At 43.0% G+C, this 17,143-nt stretch overlaps 1 protein-coding gene across 2 annotated transcripts in view; it reads left to right on the forward strand.

Moving 5' to 3' along the window:
• The window catches only part of CCDC88C (coiled-coil domain containing 88C), a 102,132-nt gene that overhangs the window by 34,875 nt on the left and 50,114 nt on the right, over window positions 1-17,143 (forward strand). For both annotated transcript variants that reach the window (XM_037394618.1, XM_037394620.1), the window contains exons 4-5: window positions 5,789-5,858; window positions 16,401-16,459. In XM_037394618.1, the coding sequence (XP_037250515.1) occupies window positions 5,789-5,858; window positions 16,401-16,459 (129 nt within the window). The remainder of the gene's footprint in view (window positions 1-5,788; window positions 5,859-16,400; window positions 16,460-17,143) is intronic.

Consider the following 17,143-nt stretch of genomic DNA (forward strand, 5'->3'; position numbering starts at 1 on the left):
AAGACCTGTTTGTGTTTCGCTTCCTTGTCATTCCCCAGCAACGACTTGTTTCATCTTGTCTAATCTTTTGTGGGACCCTGTTGTACAGTTTACAGAATCTTGCTATAAATTTCCCTCACACCATTCCTCATAGCGAAATAATAAAAAAAAAATCCCTTAAAAATTATATATATTGGAAGACAAATATTTTTTCTTTTAAAACATAACCTCCTTGTTGTAGGCTGCAGAATAACTTGTTTTCATTATTATATTGAAAATAAACTGGAAGCTTTGAAACCCCGTACTTAAAAAACAACTTTTGTGACTCAATTTGTTTAAAATGTTTTGATGTTAGAACTTGTCCATCAGTGAGTGTTCACTCTTTTTTAAAATTCTGATTCCAGAAAGGCTTGAGTTCATTTGTCCCTTGGACTTGGAGTACAGCTTGCCTGAGAAACACAGCTCCCAGCCTGTCTTTGTGGTAGCATCCAAAAGTACCTTAAGATGTGTAGAGGCAAAGCTGCCACCTCATGCTGGTGCTGGGAGGCTCTGAGCTGGTGCAGATGGCTGCTGACTCCTGCTGAGACCTTATCCAAGTGTAATGTGTCCTCCTCCAGTTGTTTCCTACTCCAAGGATGTTAGCGAGATCATATCCATACTGAGGTTATCGGAGAAAGATGTTGGCTTTGCTGAACAGGTAGGACTCTGCTGAACTTTCCTGCTTCATTGGCCTGAGTTCCAGCTGAAATGTAAGCCAGATTCCCTGGCTAGGGTAGTGTTTGCTCTTGCTGGTATAAATAAAGCTGGTGATGGTTTTTCCTCGTGGGCATTTTAAGTAGGAGAGCACCATTTGGCTTCCAGTCAGCTGGGCAATTAACATTTTATAGCCAAGCAATATACTTAAATGGAATTGCTTGGCTTGAGCACTGAATTACAATGGCCGGTAGACTGCCGCTGTTCTTACATAATTTATTTAGCACTTGCTTCTTGTTTAGGATTCAGGCAGAGGTTAATTTGATTCTGCATGAGAAGCTAGTAGTTACCGTACATTAATGCTGTGCTGTACTGCAGTGCAGGGGAAAGTTTTTATGTAGTTTGTGTTTGTCTGGTCTCTCAGCCATGGAAAGGACAATTTTACCTACTCCTTTCCTAGCAATGCATTGTTTGCAAGAGCTGTTGGCTTGCTTACATTGGCACTTAAAAAATACAGCCAAGAATAATACCTTAAGACCATTTTATTCCATGCTGTTGCACATGTATTTTTAAGAAGTAAATGTGTATTGAAGTGTAGTATGGACCAAGAAGACTTTGTTCCTACAAAATTACAAGGGGCCCACTTACCCTGTTACAGGTAAATAAAACGTTAATATATGACCATGGTGACTTGAGTGTGGGAGCTGCTGCTGCATCTTTTCTGATGATCTGAGGCAGAGAGCAAACATCCGGGGTGTGTGATCTTGGAAGGATAAAAAGAGTAGGTAAAATGTGCCTCAGCATTCCAGAAGCAGGTTAGGAAATTTAGATGGAACAATTATGTTTGTTCATGCTCTTAATACGCCTAAGCACTTAACTCACTGCTTAGAATTTTATCCTGGGTCTTGTACTTGTCTTGGTGAGGGTCTTTTTGTGTGGTGTGTTTTGGTTTTGTGTGTGGTTGTTTTTTTTTTCTTTTTTTTTTTTTTTTTTCTTGAAGCCGTCGACTGCTAGAATCAATACGGGGGAATTTTCAGCTCTATTTTTTTTTAAGCTCCTTTCTTAACAAAGTAATTGCAAACAGCTTGTAAATGTGAAGTAAGTGTGCAGCCAGGGCTTAGATGCCAGAAGGCTGCTAATGAGAGCACAGTATTTATTTATGTTTAATCTCGTGATTTCTAGGTAACTTTAGTAATGTTTTTGAATCCTTGGGGTACCAGTCCTAGAGTGCCTAGCTGCTTTCAGCAAAATTTACCTCTGGCTTAGGCAGTATCCTTCTTGTTGCTCAGATCAGCTGATTGTCTCAGCCTGCTTCATGCTTTGGGCAAGGACTGATCAAAGACAAGATCAAGGACTGAACACCCAGTTTGACCTTCACTTAAAGCCCTCTCAATCAGTACAGGGTCATGTAACTCTGCATGCAGAAACCTTTTTTGGGCTTTTTTGACTCAGTTTGGGGGTCTGGCTCAAGTAGTGTAAGACTTGACTGTTGATCTTTATATTTTACAATGGTGTTGGGTGTTGACCTGCCAGCTAGAAGCATCATCCCTTCTTGCAATCATCGCTGCTGTAAAAAGAGCTGAGGTTTTGGACAAATCTCTTCAAGCTTAAAATATCATGGCCTTTGGCAGAGGGGCATTTCAGGCACCTACAGATGCTGCACAGATGCCTGATGGGGATTTATTCTGAATTGGATTCCTTAAATAACACTTCCGATACCAACATTATTTTTTAATGGCAATCTCATTAGCAATGACAAAACAAAAAGGGCAAACGGTGGTCTGAGGGAAATGATTCCTGCAGTAGCTGGCCTCCAAGTTAGTTAATGGTGTAGGTGTAAAGCTGGCAGCTCAGACTCTAATTGTTCTAATAATCGGGGAAGTTGTTACCATATGTTGTTGCTGTAGCTTTTACTGTTTTAACCAAGGTTTAGTTGTGCTGTAAAAATGATTAAAAGGTTTTTCACAGGAAGAACTGGGGTTTTTTTTCTTGTACAGTTGCTTTCTGGAGTACTGAGGGGTTTTGTGGGCTATTTAAAGTGTTTGAAAACCCTGCTTTGCTCTCCAGCAGCTCCTGGCTGGGTGTGCTGCCCCTAGCCATGCTGGTCGCCTGTGGCAGAAGGACACATACATGCTAATTCTGCCTCTGCTGCAGGGTCTTGCAGCTGTGTTTGATTTCAAGCATAACACCATCCTTATTATATAATACAATTGCTGCCCTTGTGGGGGAATGTTGCATTTTATCTACAGTCTCTTTTGCTGGCTGGGCTTCAGCAGCGTGTCCAGGTCCAACCCACCATCCAGTGTAGCTTATCCTGGGGGACAGTTGGGTCTTTGGAGCCTTTGGTCCTCGGTGCTGGTTCACAGGCTGTAGCAACACAGCTCCCTGCCTGAAGCCCGAATTTCTCTTTGTGGGGTCGTCAGGGTGGGATGGTAAGATGGTGAGGGAACCAGAGAGGCTCAACTGAGGCACAGCATTTCACTTGTCAACCTGTGTTATTTTTGCTTCAGGTAAGGAAAGGAAAACAAATTATTGATAAGTGACAGTAGTTGAAGAATTCTGGATTTGCTGTTAGGGGAGAGGAATTTGGTTCTGTTTCCAGATGTGAGATTTTTAGCAATGGACCCAAGACATGGTCACATTATCCCAGCTACTGAGGCAATCCCCTCCTGTCAGCTGAGCCTTAGTAACTTTGTGTTTAGTCCAAACAAAATCTGAGCTACATTCATCAGTGTCAGTGTAAGAGCTTTCAGTTAACTGTGAGATGAAATGCGTTGTAGCTGTGTGTGGATGGTTAATTGATACATCCCTGTTAACAGAGGATAGTTTATGAAACAGAAGTAACTTTGTTTCTTTAATTCACTTTCTGTATCGTGGAAAAGGAGGGCAATGACATTGACTTTCCTCTATAAAGTGTTGAGATCTACCAGTGAGATCCACTGCATGATAGCTAGGTATTATCATCACAAGCAGTAATCTGAAGGTGAAGGCATTTGGAACAATATAGATAATAATCTGTTTAAATAATTTCTTTTAAAAATAAATGGGTCAGAATATCAACTCTTGCAACAATTTGAATCTTTCAATCTGAATTAAGAAATTGCTCTTTGCAGACTTGGGGCTTTTCTGCTAGTGTTTGATGACTGTCTGGTTCTTGCCAGAAAATACTAAGTTCAAACAGTTATGAGAGCATTCAGTCATGGTTATGTTGGATGGTATACTCAATTTTACAGAAGGAGCTCATGGGAATGTTAACAGCATAAAGGTTAGCTGTAATATCTTTTGTGTCTGCCAGTTAAATAGCTAGCGATCTGATGATTACACAAAGACAACGCAAATTCCTTATGCATTCCTGCCTCAGTGCCGCTCCACACGCTGGGTGACTGGAAGCACAATTCTTTTTTCTTTTTTCCCATGGAAATTGCTGGTTAAAGCTCAATACTTTGGTATATGCGAATTCTGATTTTTCTGTTTAAAACCTCAGTGCCAAGCTGTGTTGTCATAGCAGATACTGCAGTCCAGCCATGTGCTGTTAAATCCAATAGGTTTTGCACCTGTTTTGGTAACAGATGCAAAGAAACAGTTTAATGTGTCTCCAGTGCTCAAACTATAAAATGCATTTGGCTAATGACTCGGTGAATGCTTGGTCCACATTAGCCAAACATACGTTGCATAAAGGTCTGTAGAGCTGTCTTCTTAACAGCACTAAAAACCCCATTAGCTGTGACGCGGAGATACTTCCATGTATGTTTTGGGTGTGGATCAGAGGAAAAAATAATGAAATGTGTTACCTCCAAAACTTTTTTTGTTACAATATCCACTCTTGATTACTTATGAAATACTGCAGGCTCACAGAAATATTTCCTCTTTCAATTAGGCTTAATTTTCCTCCTGTGGTAACTTTGAAAGCGAAGAAATAACAATGGGATAACTCAGAGGGGAAGTGTTTGGGTGAATGGGTGATTGTTTCAGGAAATGTGTTTCTGTGCTCTGCTGCAGTACTTTTCCCCCTGGCTCTGAATGCTCTGCAAGTATCAATGCGTGTGCCCTCCCAGTGGCCTAGAGGTAGGTTGGGAAGTTGAAACAAGCAGGGAAAAGGCACTTGCCAAACATTTGGTGGAGTTGTGTGTGCGAACCTTTGTTTCCTGAATCCCAGCACAGTGTGTTAATCACACAACCATTCTCTTCCCACGCTTTTTATGTGAAATAAATACTTGCCTGAGAAATGTTTTCTTCGGATCATCACAAGTGGATGCTGGTAACTGCAAGTTGAAGCTAACAACTCCACTCCCATGCTTTGTATTTTACTGCTGGCTGATTGTATTACAATGCAGAGTCCCCATCGTAATACATTTATTTGTCCACCATCAAGGATTTTGCCTGCACCAGGGCTTGTAGCCTTTCCTTTAAGGCCATTCTGTCATTTTGGAGTAGCTTCAGGCAGCTGACATTCAGATGTTGAATCTGACCAAGCAGCGTACCTCCTTTCTCTCACCTTCCCCAAAATAAAATGACCTTTAAGTGAGGTTCATGACATACTTAAATCTGTTTTAGTCCCCATTAAAAACAACACAAATCTAGAATTTTAAATCCAGTTTCTCTGAGCAGTGCTAGATGCCTGTTCAATAGCTTTCTCCCACACCCATTTCCCCAGCCCATCATTAAAATCTCAGACCCATGAAATAATTTGACCAATTATTTGAATTACTCAAACTTAACAGAATGGCTTAGGTACCTTTGAACCAGCTGCATTTATATGCCCTGAAATGTGACAGCAGCTGTATGTTGAACATCAAATGAATACAGGTCATGCCTGGGGTAACGGCATGACTGATTGGTGTGCCTGGCATGGCTGTGCATTTATCCTGATTAGTGCCATGGGACCTTTTAAGTTCTATATTAGCCATTGTTAAAGGACGCAATTAGGGTATGTTAGCTGTGCAACTTGATGCTGTCTTCAAATACTGATTTCTCTGTCAAGTGGGGCTTCCTCTTGTGACCTCTGACCTGCCAGTATTTTAAAAGCTTTGTAATCGATGGTGTTCTGTATTCTTTGTGGTGTGATTGATTTGGATTCCTTCATACTGAGCTTTGCCTGTTCTTCTCTTTTGTTTAGGAGGTCCTTCAGCAGCTGATTGTAATGAATTTACCAAATGTTTTAATGATTGGCAAAGATCCTCTTTCTGGTGAGTAGTTTATTGGGTTCTTCACCCCCCTCATCTGAAATGTTAAATAAAAATTGTATTTGTTTTCTTGTGTTAAATTAGAATAGAATCATAGAACTGTTTAGGTTTGAAAAGACCTTTAAGATCATCAAGTCCAACTGTTAACCTAGCACTGCCCAGTCCACTGCTAAACCATATCCTTAAGTGCCACATCTACACATCTATTAAACACCTCCAGGGATCTTGACTCAGGCATTGGAACAGGCTGCCCAGGGAAATGGTTGAGAACCCATTTGGTAAAGAAAGTTTTCCTAATATCCAATCTAAACCTCCCTTGAGGCCATTTCCTCTTGTCGTATTGCTTGTTACTGAGAAGAAGAGACTGACCCGCACCTTGCTACAGCCTCCTTTCAAGTAGTTGTAGAGAGTGATAAGGTCTCCCCCGAGTCTCCTTTTCTCCAGGCTAAACAGCCCCAGTTCCCTCAGCTGCTCCTCATGGGACTTGTGCTCCAGACCCTTCACCAGCCTCATTGCCCTTCCCTGGACACGCTCCAGCACCTCAGGGTCTGTCTTGCAGTGAGGGGCCAAACCTGGACACAGGATTTGAGATAGCCACACCAGTGCCCAGTACAGGGGGACAGTCACTGTCCTAGTCCTGCTGGCCACACTGTGTCTGATACAAGCCAGGATGCTGTTGGCTGCCTTGGCCGCCTGGGCACACTGCTGGCTTGTATTCAGCTGGCTGTTGACCAGCACCCCCAGGCCCTTTCCCACCAGCAGCTCTCCAGCCACTCTGCCCCCAGCCTGTAGCGCTGTGTGGGGCTGGTGTGACCCATGTGCAGGACCCGGCATGGAGCCTTGTGGAACCTCATACAACTGGCCTCATCCCATGGGTCCCGCCTGTCCAGATCCCTCTGAAGAGCCGTCCTGCCCTCCACCAAGATGAACTTGGTGTCGTCTGCAAACTCACTGAGGGTGCACTCAATTCCCTCACCCAGATCATTGATAAAGATACTAACCAGCACTGTCCCCAGTACTGAGGCCTGGGGAACACCGCTTGTGACCGGCCCCCAGCCAGGTGTAACTCCGCTCACCACCACTCTTTGAGCTCAGCCATCCAGCCAGTTTTTTACCCAGGGAAGAGTGCACCCATGCAAGCCGCGAGCAGCCAGTTTCTCCGGGGGAATGCTGTGGGAGATGGTGTCAGAGGCTTTCCTAAGGTCCAGGTAGACAATGTCCACAGCCTTTCCCCCATCCACTAAGCGGGTCACCTTGTCATAGAAGGGGATCAGGTTAGTCAAGCAGGACCTGCCTTTCATAACCCCATGCTGGCTGGGCCTGAACCCCGATTGTCCTGCACGTGCCACGTGATGGCACTCGGGCTGATCTGCTCCATAACCTTCCCCGGCACCCAGGTCAGGCTGACAGGCCTGTAGTTTCTCCGGATCCTCATTCCTGCCCTTCTTGTAGACTAGTGTCGGGTTGGCTAACCTCCTATCTGCAGGGACTTCCCTGGTTTGCCGGGGCTGCTGATAAATGATTGACAGTGTCTTGGTGAGAGCTTCTGCCAGCTCCCTCAGCACCCGGGGTGGATCCCATCTGGCCCCATAGACTTGTGTGTGTCTTAAGTGGTGTAACAGGTTACTGACCATCTCCCCTTGGGTTATGGGGGCTTCATTCTGTTCCCTGTCCCTGTCTTCCACCTCGAGGGGCTGGGTACCCTGAGAACTGGTCTTATATTAAAGACAGAGGCAAAGAAAGCATCAAGTACCTCAGCTTTTTCCTCATCCTTTGTCACTGTGTTTCCTCCTGCATCCAGTAGTGGATGGAGATTCTCTTTAGCCCTCCTTTTGTTGCTAATGTGTTTATACAAATACTTTTTTACTGTCTTTTATGGCAATAACCAGATTAACTTCTGTTTGCCTTTGCCCCTTCTGATTTTCTGCCTGCATATCCTCTTAACGTCCTTGTGGTCCTCCAGAGTTGCCTGCACCTTCTTCCAAATGTCACAAACTCTCCTTTTTTTCCCCAAGTTGCAGCCAGAGCGCTCTGTTCACCCAGACCAGTCCTCCCTGCTGGCTGTCTTTTGTCACACGGGGACAGCTTGCTCCTGTGTCTTTAAGGTTTCCTTCTTGAAGAATGTCCAGCCTTCCTGAGCTCCTTTACCCCTTCAGAGCTGCCTCCCAAGGAACTCTGCCAACCAGTCTCCTAACAGGCCAAATTACAAACATGTTTTTAACTATATGTGTTTGTAGCCAAACTACAAATAGTACCTCTGAGTCTCACAGTTCAATGTATCTAATATGTAACATCTATATTTACATACCTGTACATAGAAATATATCTGTGTGTTTGCATGTCACACACATGTCATAGTGATTTCTTAACAAAGCTAGAGCAGCAACTGTTTGCTGAAAGTCCTGTTTCTTCACTCCTTGCTGCAAGTGACCCAGGATGTAGTCTGCCATAGGTGAATCATTTGTCCTCCAGCTTTTCTGTCCTCTGTGCTTGTATGATCAGTTCAGGTGTACCAATATGTACATGCCAGAAGGCTATTGTAGAATTGCCCTAAAGTGCGAGGAAACTGTTGCAAATGAAGTGTGGTAAGAAAAATATGTGGAGAGAAAAGTACATATATGACAAATTGGAAAAACAGTGAGGAAGAGAATGGAAAAGGAGAAAAACATCTATCTGGCCTAGTTGTCTATGCAAGGACATCTGTCACATGAAGTATCACATCAAAAGTGACCTGGAAGCCAGTGAGCTCATGTCCAGAGTCCATTGTGTTTGGTGAGACAAAATTAAAGCTCTTTAGTCTGAAAACAAAGTTGATTTCTCCTTAGAACCACATTTCTGAAATGAAAGGTTTTGTTGCTGTGGTTTTTACTTTCTTTTCCATGCCCATTCTTTCTCTGCCTTAGTCCTATGCTAGTGCCAAGCACAATGTATTTGTTTTTACCAAAGAAGGAAAACTGGATGAACCCTGTCAGCAGTGATGGGGTAGTTGGCATCTCCAGGACAAACAAATGGTAGAAACCTTGGCTGAAGCTTTTATTTTGCTGCTCTTAGCAGCATTAGTGTGTATACATACAAAAAAGGTGTTTATATCAGAAAAGAATATTGACTTAAAAATGCTGGACCACTGAAGCTCATAGTCTTGGCGCTTCTGCAGTAACATCAAGCTGTGAGTAAGGCATGTACTTCAGCTGGCAGATTAAAATCTGCAATGCCAGTCTTAATTCTTCTGTACAGGCTACTGTCATGGGTGGAAAAGAAAATAGAAACAGAGGAGCTGTTGCTTTTCTTGGTCATATGGGGAATGGACAGAGCCTGGGCTGCTAGTGTCAAGAATGCTAGTGAATAGAGATGTCTGGGCCAACAAGGCAGTGTCTCTGCTGGCAAAGTGTCAATGGAAAAGGCTGGCTGGTTTCTTGTCATGGCCATTCCTGAGCGACAGCTGGCAGGAGGCTCATAATGCATTAACCATAGTGTTGGCTCCTGGGGAAGCTGTGCACTTGAAAACTGTCCTGTATTTAGCTGTAATTGCCCATCATTGACCTGCTGGTTTTTTTTCAGTACCTTAGATCGATCTTTCTTAGAAGAAAGTACCTGATGTGTCTCTTGTAGGAAAGATATCGGTCCTCCATGTGTTCCTTTCTTCCAGCTTCTTTGCTTCGCTTTCTGACATCTTTTAAAATGTGGTGGTTTGGTTTGGTTTGTTTTTTGTGGTTTTTGTTTATTTTAAAAATGCAGTCTTCTAAAATTTGTATTTTATCCATTGCTGACTTTGCATTGGCATTATTCAGAACACAGGAAGAGACGATAAAGAATGCAAAAATGTAACTTCTCGATGTCTAAAACTAATGGTGTGGGTGTGTATAAAAAATAGGAAGTTCTTGCTTAGCAATATTACACAATGGTCTTGAGAACCAGTCCAGGCTTAGACACTACAGAGGAAGGTGGTGACCAAAGACAGACTTGAGATGCACGTGCTCCAAAGAATGTGTTTCTAAAGGACAGGATTTCAAGAGCTCCTCATCTTGATCTTACCCTTCAGTAGATGGTCACTGGTAAGATGTGCTGAAGGAATGGTTAGAGAAGTGGAGAACTACAACTTCCTTCAGGAAGAGGAACCTGGCTGAGGGCTGATGGGAAGCTTGGAAAGAGGGAACAGGGAGGAGAAGGCTGTTGGAGAAGTTAGTAAAACCACTGCAAAAGGCTGAATGCAGGAATAGGCTGGAGTGAGCAGTGTGGGTGAGCGATGGCCAGGTGACTGTCAGGTTGATGTCTTTGTTACTGAGTGTGTTGCAGGGGGAGGGGAAGGCAGGGGTGCTTGGGAGGGGAGAAAACAAGTGAAATGAGTGATTCTCTCTGTTAGTGAGAGAGCTAAAGGAGGGCTGCAGATAAGATAGAGATGTGAGGATAAAGCAGCACAGGAAGCAGTGCTTCTGGCACGAATACAGAGAAGCACCAGGGGAAACTCACAGAGAATCGAGGAGACTGGGGGTGACAGCAGTACGGAGGGAAGAAATGATGGAGACAGTTATTGTAAAAGTGTTGTAAAGCCACAGCAATGGTAGAGGAACAACCTCTTTCGGGATCCATTATCCAGTCCAGGACAGAGACTCAGAGAGTAGGAGGAGAATCCTGGAGGAGGTATCTGCAGAGACAGTGCTGGGGCGATGCAAGGAGTACTGGGAGCTGGAGAGTGAGGTGCAGGCGGTCTGCAGGGTTGGGGTGGGTCTGAGAGGCAGTGGTGAAATCCTAGTTTTGCCTTCTCTACGCTGTAGGTAAGTTATCTGAATGAAAGGTTCCTCTTGACCAGAGCAAGAAAAATAGATCCCACAATCACATGCATGGAATGGGTAAGAGTGTGGCTTTGTACTGTTTGAGATGGGAAGGCTCCTGATGACTATTGATTCCATAGGTCCAAGACTAAAGAGCTGTTAGATCATTCAGTATGATTCACTGTGTAACAGTTTCAGTGACTTACTCCTTGTAAAGAGCCCATGTGATGTTTTGCTATACGTGTTTTTCAGAGCTGTCTGTTCACCAGTGCTATCTGCAAATCTCACTTTTCCCTTCTAAAACACAGCCAAAAGTGTTGTTACGTGTGTTAAATTATGAACTGAACAGCTCTAAAGCTAAGAATGCTGTTCTTGCTATTTAGCTCTCATTTGGTACTCAACAGTTGGGACAGGGCTTCTGCAGCTCTGCTTTGAACATGAGGCTATCGGAAAAACAGAGCTGCCAGCAATAAAAATAAAAATGAAGTAGCAGTCGGGCTTTTGCATAGGAGAAGGCACATGTCTGCTGGGTTTAGGAATTTTACTTGCTTTCACGTCCTCTAAATTGTTTTGTTCTAGGCTGTGGCAAATCTGTGCTTCAGTTCATTTGGCCATGGGCATAGAAGTTGCAAAAATATTTGTGAGAAGATGAAGGCTTTGACTTTTCTAAAATATAGGGAACTGAAAAGAAACTTGAAAGTTTAATTAAAGGATTTATAAAATTTTCCCGGGAATCTGACTTGCAGAACTATGCAGCTGATGTTGCAGGATTTGTTCTCTTCACTGCACTGTACAATAGACAGCTACTACTATTAAATTTCCTCTCTGTTTTTCTCTTCCTCTGTGTTTTTTCTTGCTGAACAGCTTTTTGAATTCATTACTGCACCACAAATCCCCCTGTGCTCTGTGTGAGAATCATCAGCATATTTATTATCTACACAGTCACTGTAATCACCTTTTATAATTACCTCTGGTTTTAGCATGCCTTATAAATGGCAACTCATTCATGTGCCCACACAAGGAATATCAGTACACAGTACTGGTCCTGAAACTCTATTTAGAGACATTGTTTAATTCCTTAGTTTCCTAGACATGCTTAGTTTAACACAGCTAGTGAGTGTACTTGGAAACTGATGGCAGTTAATCCTTTGAAACAGTCATAGTTAATTGGGAGGGGGGGAATTTTAACTTTTTTCAGACCAAGAATGGAAATGAGGTTTTATTTGCCTGAAGTAGGCTCATTTCTGTCTCTTCAAAAAGCTTTGCTATTTAGATCCCCTTTTCAAATCACACGTTAAGTTTGTGAATGAGAGCCTGAAGTCCATGCTAACAAGTGTCTATAGAAACTGTTTTATATCAAAATCATAAAAGATGTCTACTCTCAGTGGGGTATTTTTTCATGTCTGGTTTCCTTCCTTATTTTGTTTCACAATCCTCCAGAAGCACAAAGGTTCATAAAATGTAAAGTTAATAACAAAACACTGCCCCAGTAGTGTAAATCTAGCATTCAGCTTTTCACACTCAGGATGTTGCGACAGTTGGGAAAAATGGCACTTGTGTTTCACCCCTTTCCACCTTCTCTGCACATCCACCAGCTGCCACGTGTAGCACTACACGTGCTGGCACGCCCTCTCCTCTGCTGGAGGAGCATCAAAGTAGAGATGTGCAGAAAGAAGTGGCAAAAGCTCAAGATTTCACATGCTTGGACTGTCTTGTTCCTGTTTTCTCTGACATCCTTCCTACCCCCCCTCTTTTTTTTTTTTTTTAATAATTTGTGGTCTTTGTACCTTGATCCTCCTTTTACTGTTGTTGTGTCTCCTAATCCCTCTGCCTGCCTTCTCCCTGAGTCCTGCCATCTGTTTCCCACCCACTGTCGCCCTGTGAGAGCAGAGGGGTCTCCTGGCTCTGACACAGGGAGGCTCCCAGGATGCACAGGTGGTGCTCGGGCTTTCCCTTCCTTTATTTTCCAGAAAACCTGCTGGCCCTCTCTCAGGGTTGGGAGCAGATGGTCTTTATTCAAATCCCCCAGGTGGCTGGCTCCCTTGCAGGCACAAATACATGGCCTGAGAGCATCTGCCCTGGAATTTTCAAAAAGATGTAAAAGAAAAGAGGGTGTGGGGTTTTTTTTTGAATGGGCACCTTTCTGTTTATGTGCTAGTTTCAATCCTGTCCATTTGTTTCCAGCTTGTAGGTACCTGTGTGAAAGGAGTTGCCCCAGACCTAAGTGTTTGCATCCTAGGTTGTAGGAGGACACTGTCTTGGTAAGGCTTGCTAATAGGCCTGGGTGGACCCAGCAGACTTTCTTCCCAACCGTCTAGGAAGGACTTGTGTCATCCCAATGTGCCAGCCTAGGGAAGCCTGCACATTCCTGCTTGTGCGGTTGCACCACCTCGCCATGTTAGTGCAAATCAAGGCTTTTGAGAAACGCTGCAGAATCATTCGCTGTTCAGGAGATGTGACTGAATTGGGAATAAAGATCGCTTGCTTTTGTTCAACATGCATTACAGGATAAATGCACTGTCCTGAGTGCAGAACTTAGCTGCTGTGCTGTGTAATAACTGTAGATGGGCTTCCAATTCACTTAGTAACCCTGGGCACTCCACCTAAACTTGTGGTATCTCAGCTTTCCTGGGGGATGAGATGAAAGGGGAGGGGGGGTAACTAATCCCTTCCTGGCTCATTCAGAGGTTTAATTGAAAACTCTCTCTAAAGCACTTTAGATGGATAGTGAGTTTTTTTTCATACTCATACCTTATTTCTTCTGAATATCTTCTGTAAATAATGTTATTCTATGAGGCTTTAAAATGTTACTCAGATCTAGCTTGAGTGAGAGTGATCTTGGAGTGTCTTAATGCCAACAAACTGCCTCCACCCCATGAGAAACAGCTTCTGAATGAAGCCCAAGGGATTGAACTCTAAGCAGTCATACGTGGTCTTCTGAAACACTTCTGTGGCTGACAAAGATCTGCCAAGTAGACCTTCCAGCCTTGAAAGTGTTTCTAGTGCATAGTATAATCTAATTTTCCTTATACGTGCATAGCGTGCCTGCAAGCATAAAATAATTTATTAAAAAAGAAATCTTGGAAAAATCCAGACAGCTAAGTTTTCTGTGAAAGCTGCCAGTAGGGAGAGCAGACTGCCAAATGTTGTGTTTAAAACAGTAGCAAGCTAATAATCTCACATTTACGTTGAGTCTTTACATTTCTCACTCCTTTCTATAAACGTTGGCTTGGCCTTTGCTGCCCAAGGGGCTTGCTGTGTCTGCCTCCTCTTCGTGATGGGAGGGCTCCCGTGCGGACAAGGTCTTGGCATGGTATTTCCAGGCAGGGTCAGCCCTTGGTGGCAGAGCAGGGTTGACCTTGCTAAGGTTCTCTGCAGTATTAATACGTGTAGGTGTTTCACCTCACAGGGTCATGCAGCATCGCTGATGCCCATCTGTTATCTCGTGCAGAGAATAGCAAAGCCTCCCCCACTTTTGGTGCGGAGAGGCAGAGTATGGCCTGAATGGCTTAAGTAGCTTGCCTGTCTTGAGGATGGTGTAGATGCTCTCACTGATGGAAAGTAACCCTGATGTTTTCTAAATGAGTGATTTCAAGCCACTAGGCTCACCCTGAGGATAGTTGTGATGCTGTGGTGCGTGGATTGGGATATATGGTCAACAGGTGAAGGTGCCCAGAGCGTGCAAGGGTTAGAGTGCTTGTTTGGTGTCTACTCCTTCAGTCTGCCATAGAGAAGATGCTTTGCCCTTAGTAAGTTCAGAAGAATGAGACACACACGCGCACTGAAGTCACTTGCTCTCCATAACTTGGCAACTTAATCTTGTGTCCCACAGGCATGCTCTTTTTAAGCCCTGGTCTGAATCTCCTCTGAAGCTGATGCAGAATGAAACCCAGTGCTGAAACTCTAATGAGAACTCAGTTTCATGAAAAATTGTCTTCTGACCAAACTAAGTTTCTTCTTGGGCTAGTAGTGCCCTCAAAGGAACTGTTCATGAAGTAACAGATACTTTTTTGTTGTTGCTGACAGGTTTTTTTTTGACACTGTCTATGTTTAAGGTTGTGTTTTTCAGAATCATACACAACAATCAGACTTTCACAGACTGAAATATTATTTGTATATTACATTGTAATTTTTCAGGAAAGAGCAAGCCATGGATTCTGCTAGATATGGAGAGAAGAGTAAGAATGATTGTATGACTTTCAAAAACAGTTTTAAAATATTCAGGGAAATAAACAATACTGTATTTACAGGGTGAAGTGTGAACTAGCATATTTTAAATATGTCTGTTTCTGCAGAAGGGAAGAATTCCTGCTTGCAAAATCTTAACAGTTAATAATGTGGGACTTTGATATTGAGAATTCCAGTGTTGATTCATACAGTATACTGGTAACTTCTGTAGGGCATTCTTGAAATATTTTAAAGATCAACATTCCTAAAAGTAGAAAAATTTTATAACAGGTAAGGTACATGCAAAGAGTGGTTTAGAGCATTTGTGTGCTCTAAAATCAGGAAATTGGAAAACAAGTTAGTTCCTAAGCTGCCTGCACGTGGCTGCACTGGCTTGCAAGGTTCTGGGAGTGGAAGTAACCCCAGTGGTAATATAGGTCAGTGTGCCTTTGTGTGTCTGGGGGGGCTGCAGCAGCTTAATTGATGAGTCAGTTTAACTCTGGTTCCCTGGCCTTGGGTCCTGTACATGCCTCTAACTTTGCCGGTGCAGCCTTACAAGGGCATGGTGTTGATGGAGGAACAGTTGCACTCAGAAATTGTCTGTCTATACAGTGATAGGAGCAATTGAACACCCAAGTGGGGTATAGAATGGAAGCGTTTATCCCACAGTTATACGCTCTGTGTCAGGAAGTATAGGGATGAGAGAAAACTGTACACGGCCTGTTTCTCTCTCCTCTTCTTCCCCCAGTGTGGATGAGGACAAGCTTTTCCATAATGATTTTTTTAAATTTCCATATTGAAGCTCCTTGCCTTCCATCTCCCTTTGTCTGACTTGGATACATGTAACTTTCTTTACTACCCAACAATGGTCATGATAGTTTTGTTGAAACAAGATCTGGGGTTGGCTGCTTTCTCTCTCCCAGCTTTAGGAGGCAGCCAGCAGGGCTGTTGGTCACAGCAGGATTCCCTGCAGTAACAACCTGCATGTGTCTCCTCCTCCCCACCGCTCCCCAAGCATATGGTTAGCTGCATATTCTCCCTTCTACGTAACTCACTTTTTATTCCTCTTAGCACACGAGGTTTGTGCTTCAAAGTGTGAACAGGCTTTGATGCAGAACAGAGGCAGAAATTATTTGCGAAAACATTTCTTGGAGATAATTTATGTGCATGGAATGGCATTCAGCTTTGGGAAGTCTGAGTGGCAACTATTTAACAGACAGACAATTTAGGATAAGTTCTTTTTTTGAGACTAACCCTTCTTCGCTTCTGCCTAGGGTGTTTTTGTTTTGGTGGGGGTTTTTTTTGGAGGTGGTGGTGGTTTGGTGGGCTTTTTTGCACCCTCGTCAATCACAAAACAAAGGACAAGCATTAGGCATATGTGTTGAACTATTTTGAGGATTTTTTCCCCCCCTTGCATTGATCAGACAATGTGGGTGAGGATAACACGTAGAGGAAAAAAAGGTCTTACTGGATTTTATAATGGACACATATATATTGTTCAGGCACTTATTCAAAGGTCTTCTCTTTCCAGGAGAATGTTTTGAAAAAGATCACTTGCAAGCATGCAATTTGTTGTAAATATGTACTGATTCCTTTTTTTCCTCTCTAGGTAAAAGTATGGATGAAATCAAGAAGCTGCTGTTGTTGGTTCTGGGATGTGCTGTACAGGTGATCATTCATTAAGGCTTGAAAAATAAGATTTTTTTGAATCTCTTACTTTTTTCTGGACTGAGAAAATCCATCCAAAGATCAGTGCTGTATGAACAGATCTCCAGCTCAAGACAGCTTGTGAGCTGAAGTTGTGAGAAGACACAATAGGTGAATGAAAGAAATGCAGGGGAAAGGAAGCACACTTTATGATAGCAGTAGCCTCAATTTGTTGCCAGTGTGTAATCAGGCACGGATATGTGTTCTTGCAACTAAGTAGTCTACTTTTGATAACAAAGTGGGAAGAGATAAGCTTTAAACAGCGTTCTTGATACCAATACTGTTGTTAGTTTTCTTACCATTTTAAAATACGGAGTGGAACAGTACATATTAATGATAAACAAATAGATAATCCAACAGTCTAAACATTTGTTTAATGAATCCTGATTTTATTTGCATAGTCTTTTGATTGAATATTATGTGTAGAAAATCCAAAATTAATATATACTTTGTATATTCATGTGGGGATTTTTATGGGGCATTTGTTAAAATAAATGGACAGGCAATCTATATGGGAAACTCCCCAGAAATGCACAACTGTTACTGGATAAAGAAATCAGTGTTCTGCTCACCAAACTCTGTGGGTGATAAACAATAGACGTGTTGCAGGCTAGCCTTTGCTTATAATTGACCTTGTTTGTAGGT

This window comes from Falco rusticolus, chromosome 7 (genome assembly GCF_015220075.1).
Source record: "Falco rusticolus isolate bFalRus1 chromosome 7, bFalRus1.pri, whole genome shotgun sequence".
Lineage (NCBI taxonomy): Eukaryota > Metazoa > Chordata > Aves > Falconiformes > Falconidae > Falco > Falco rusticolus.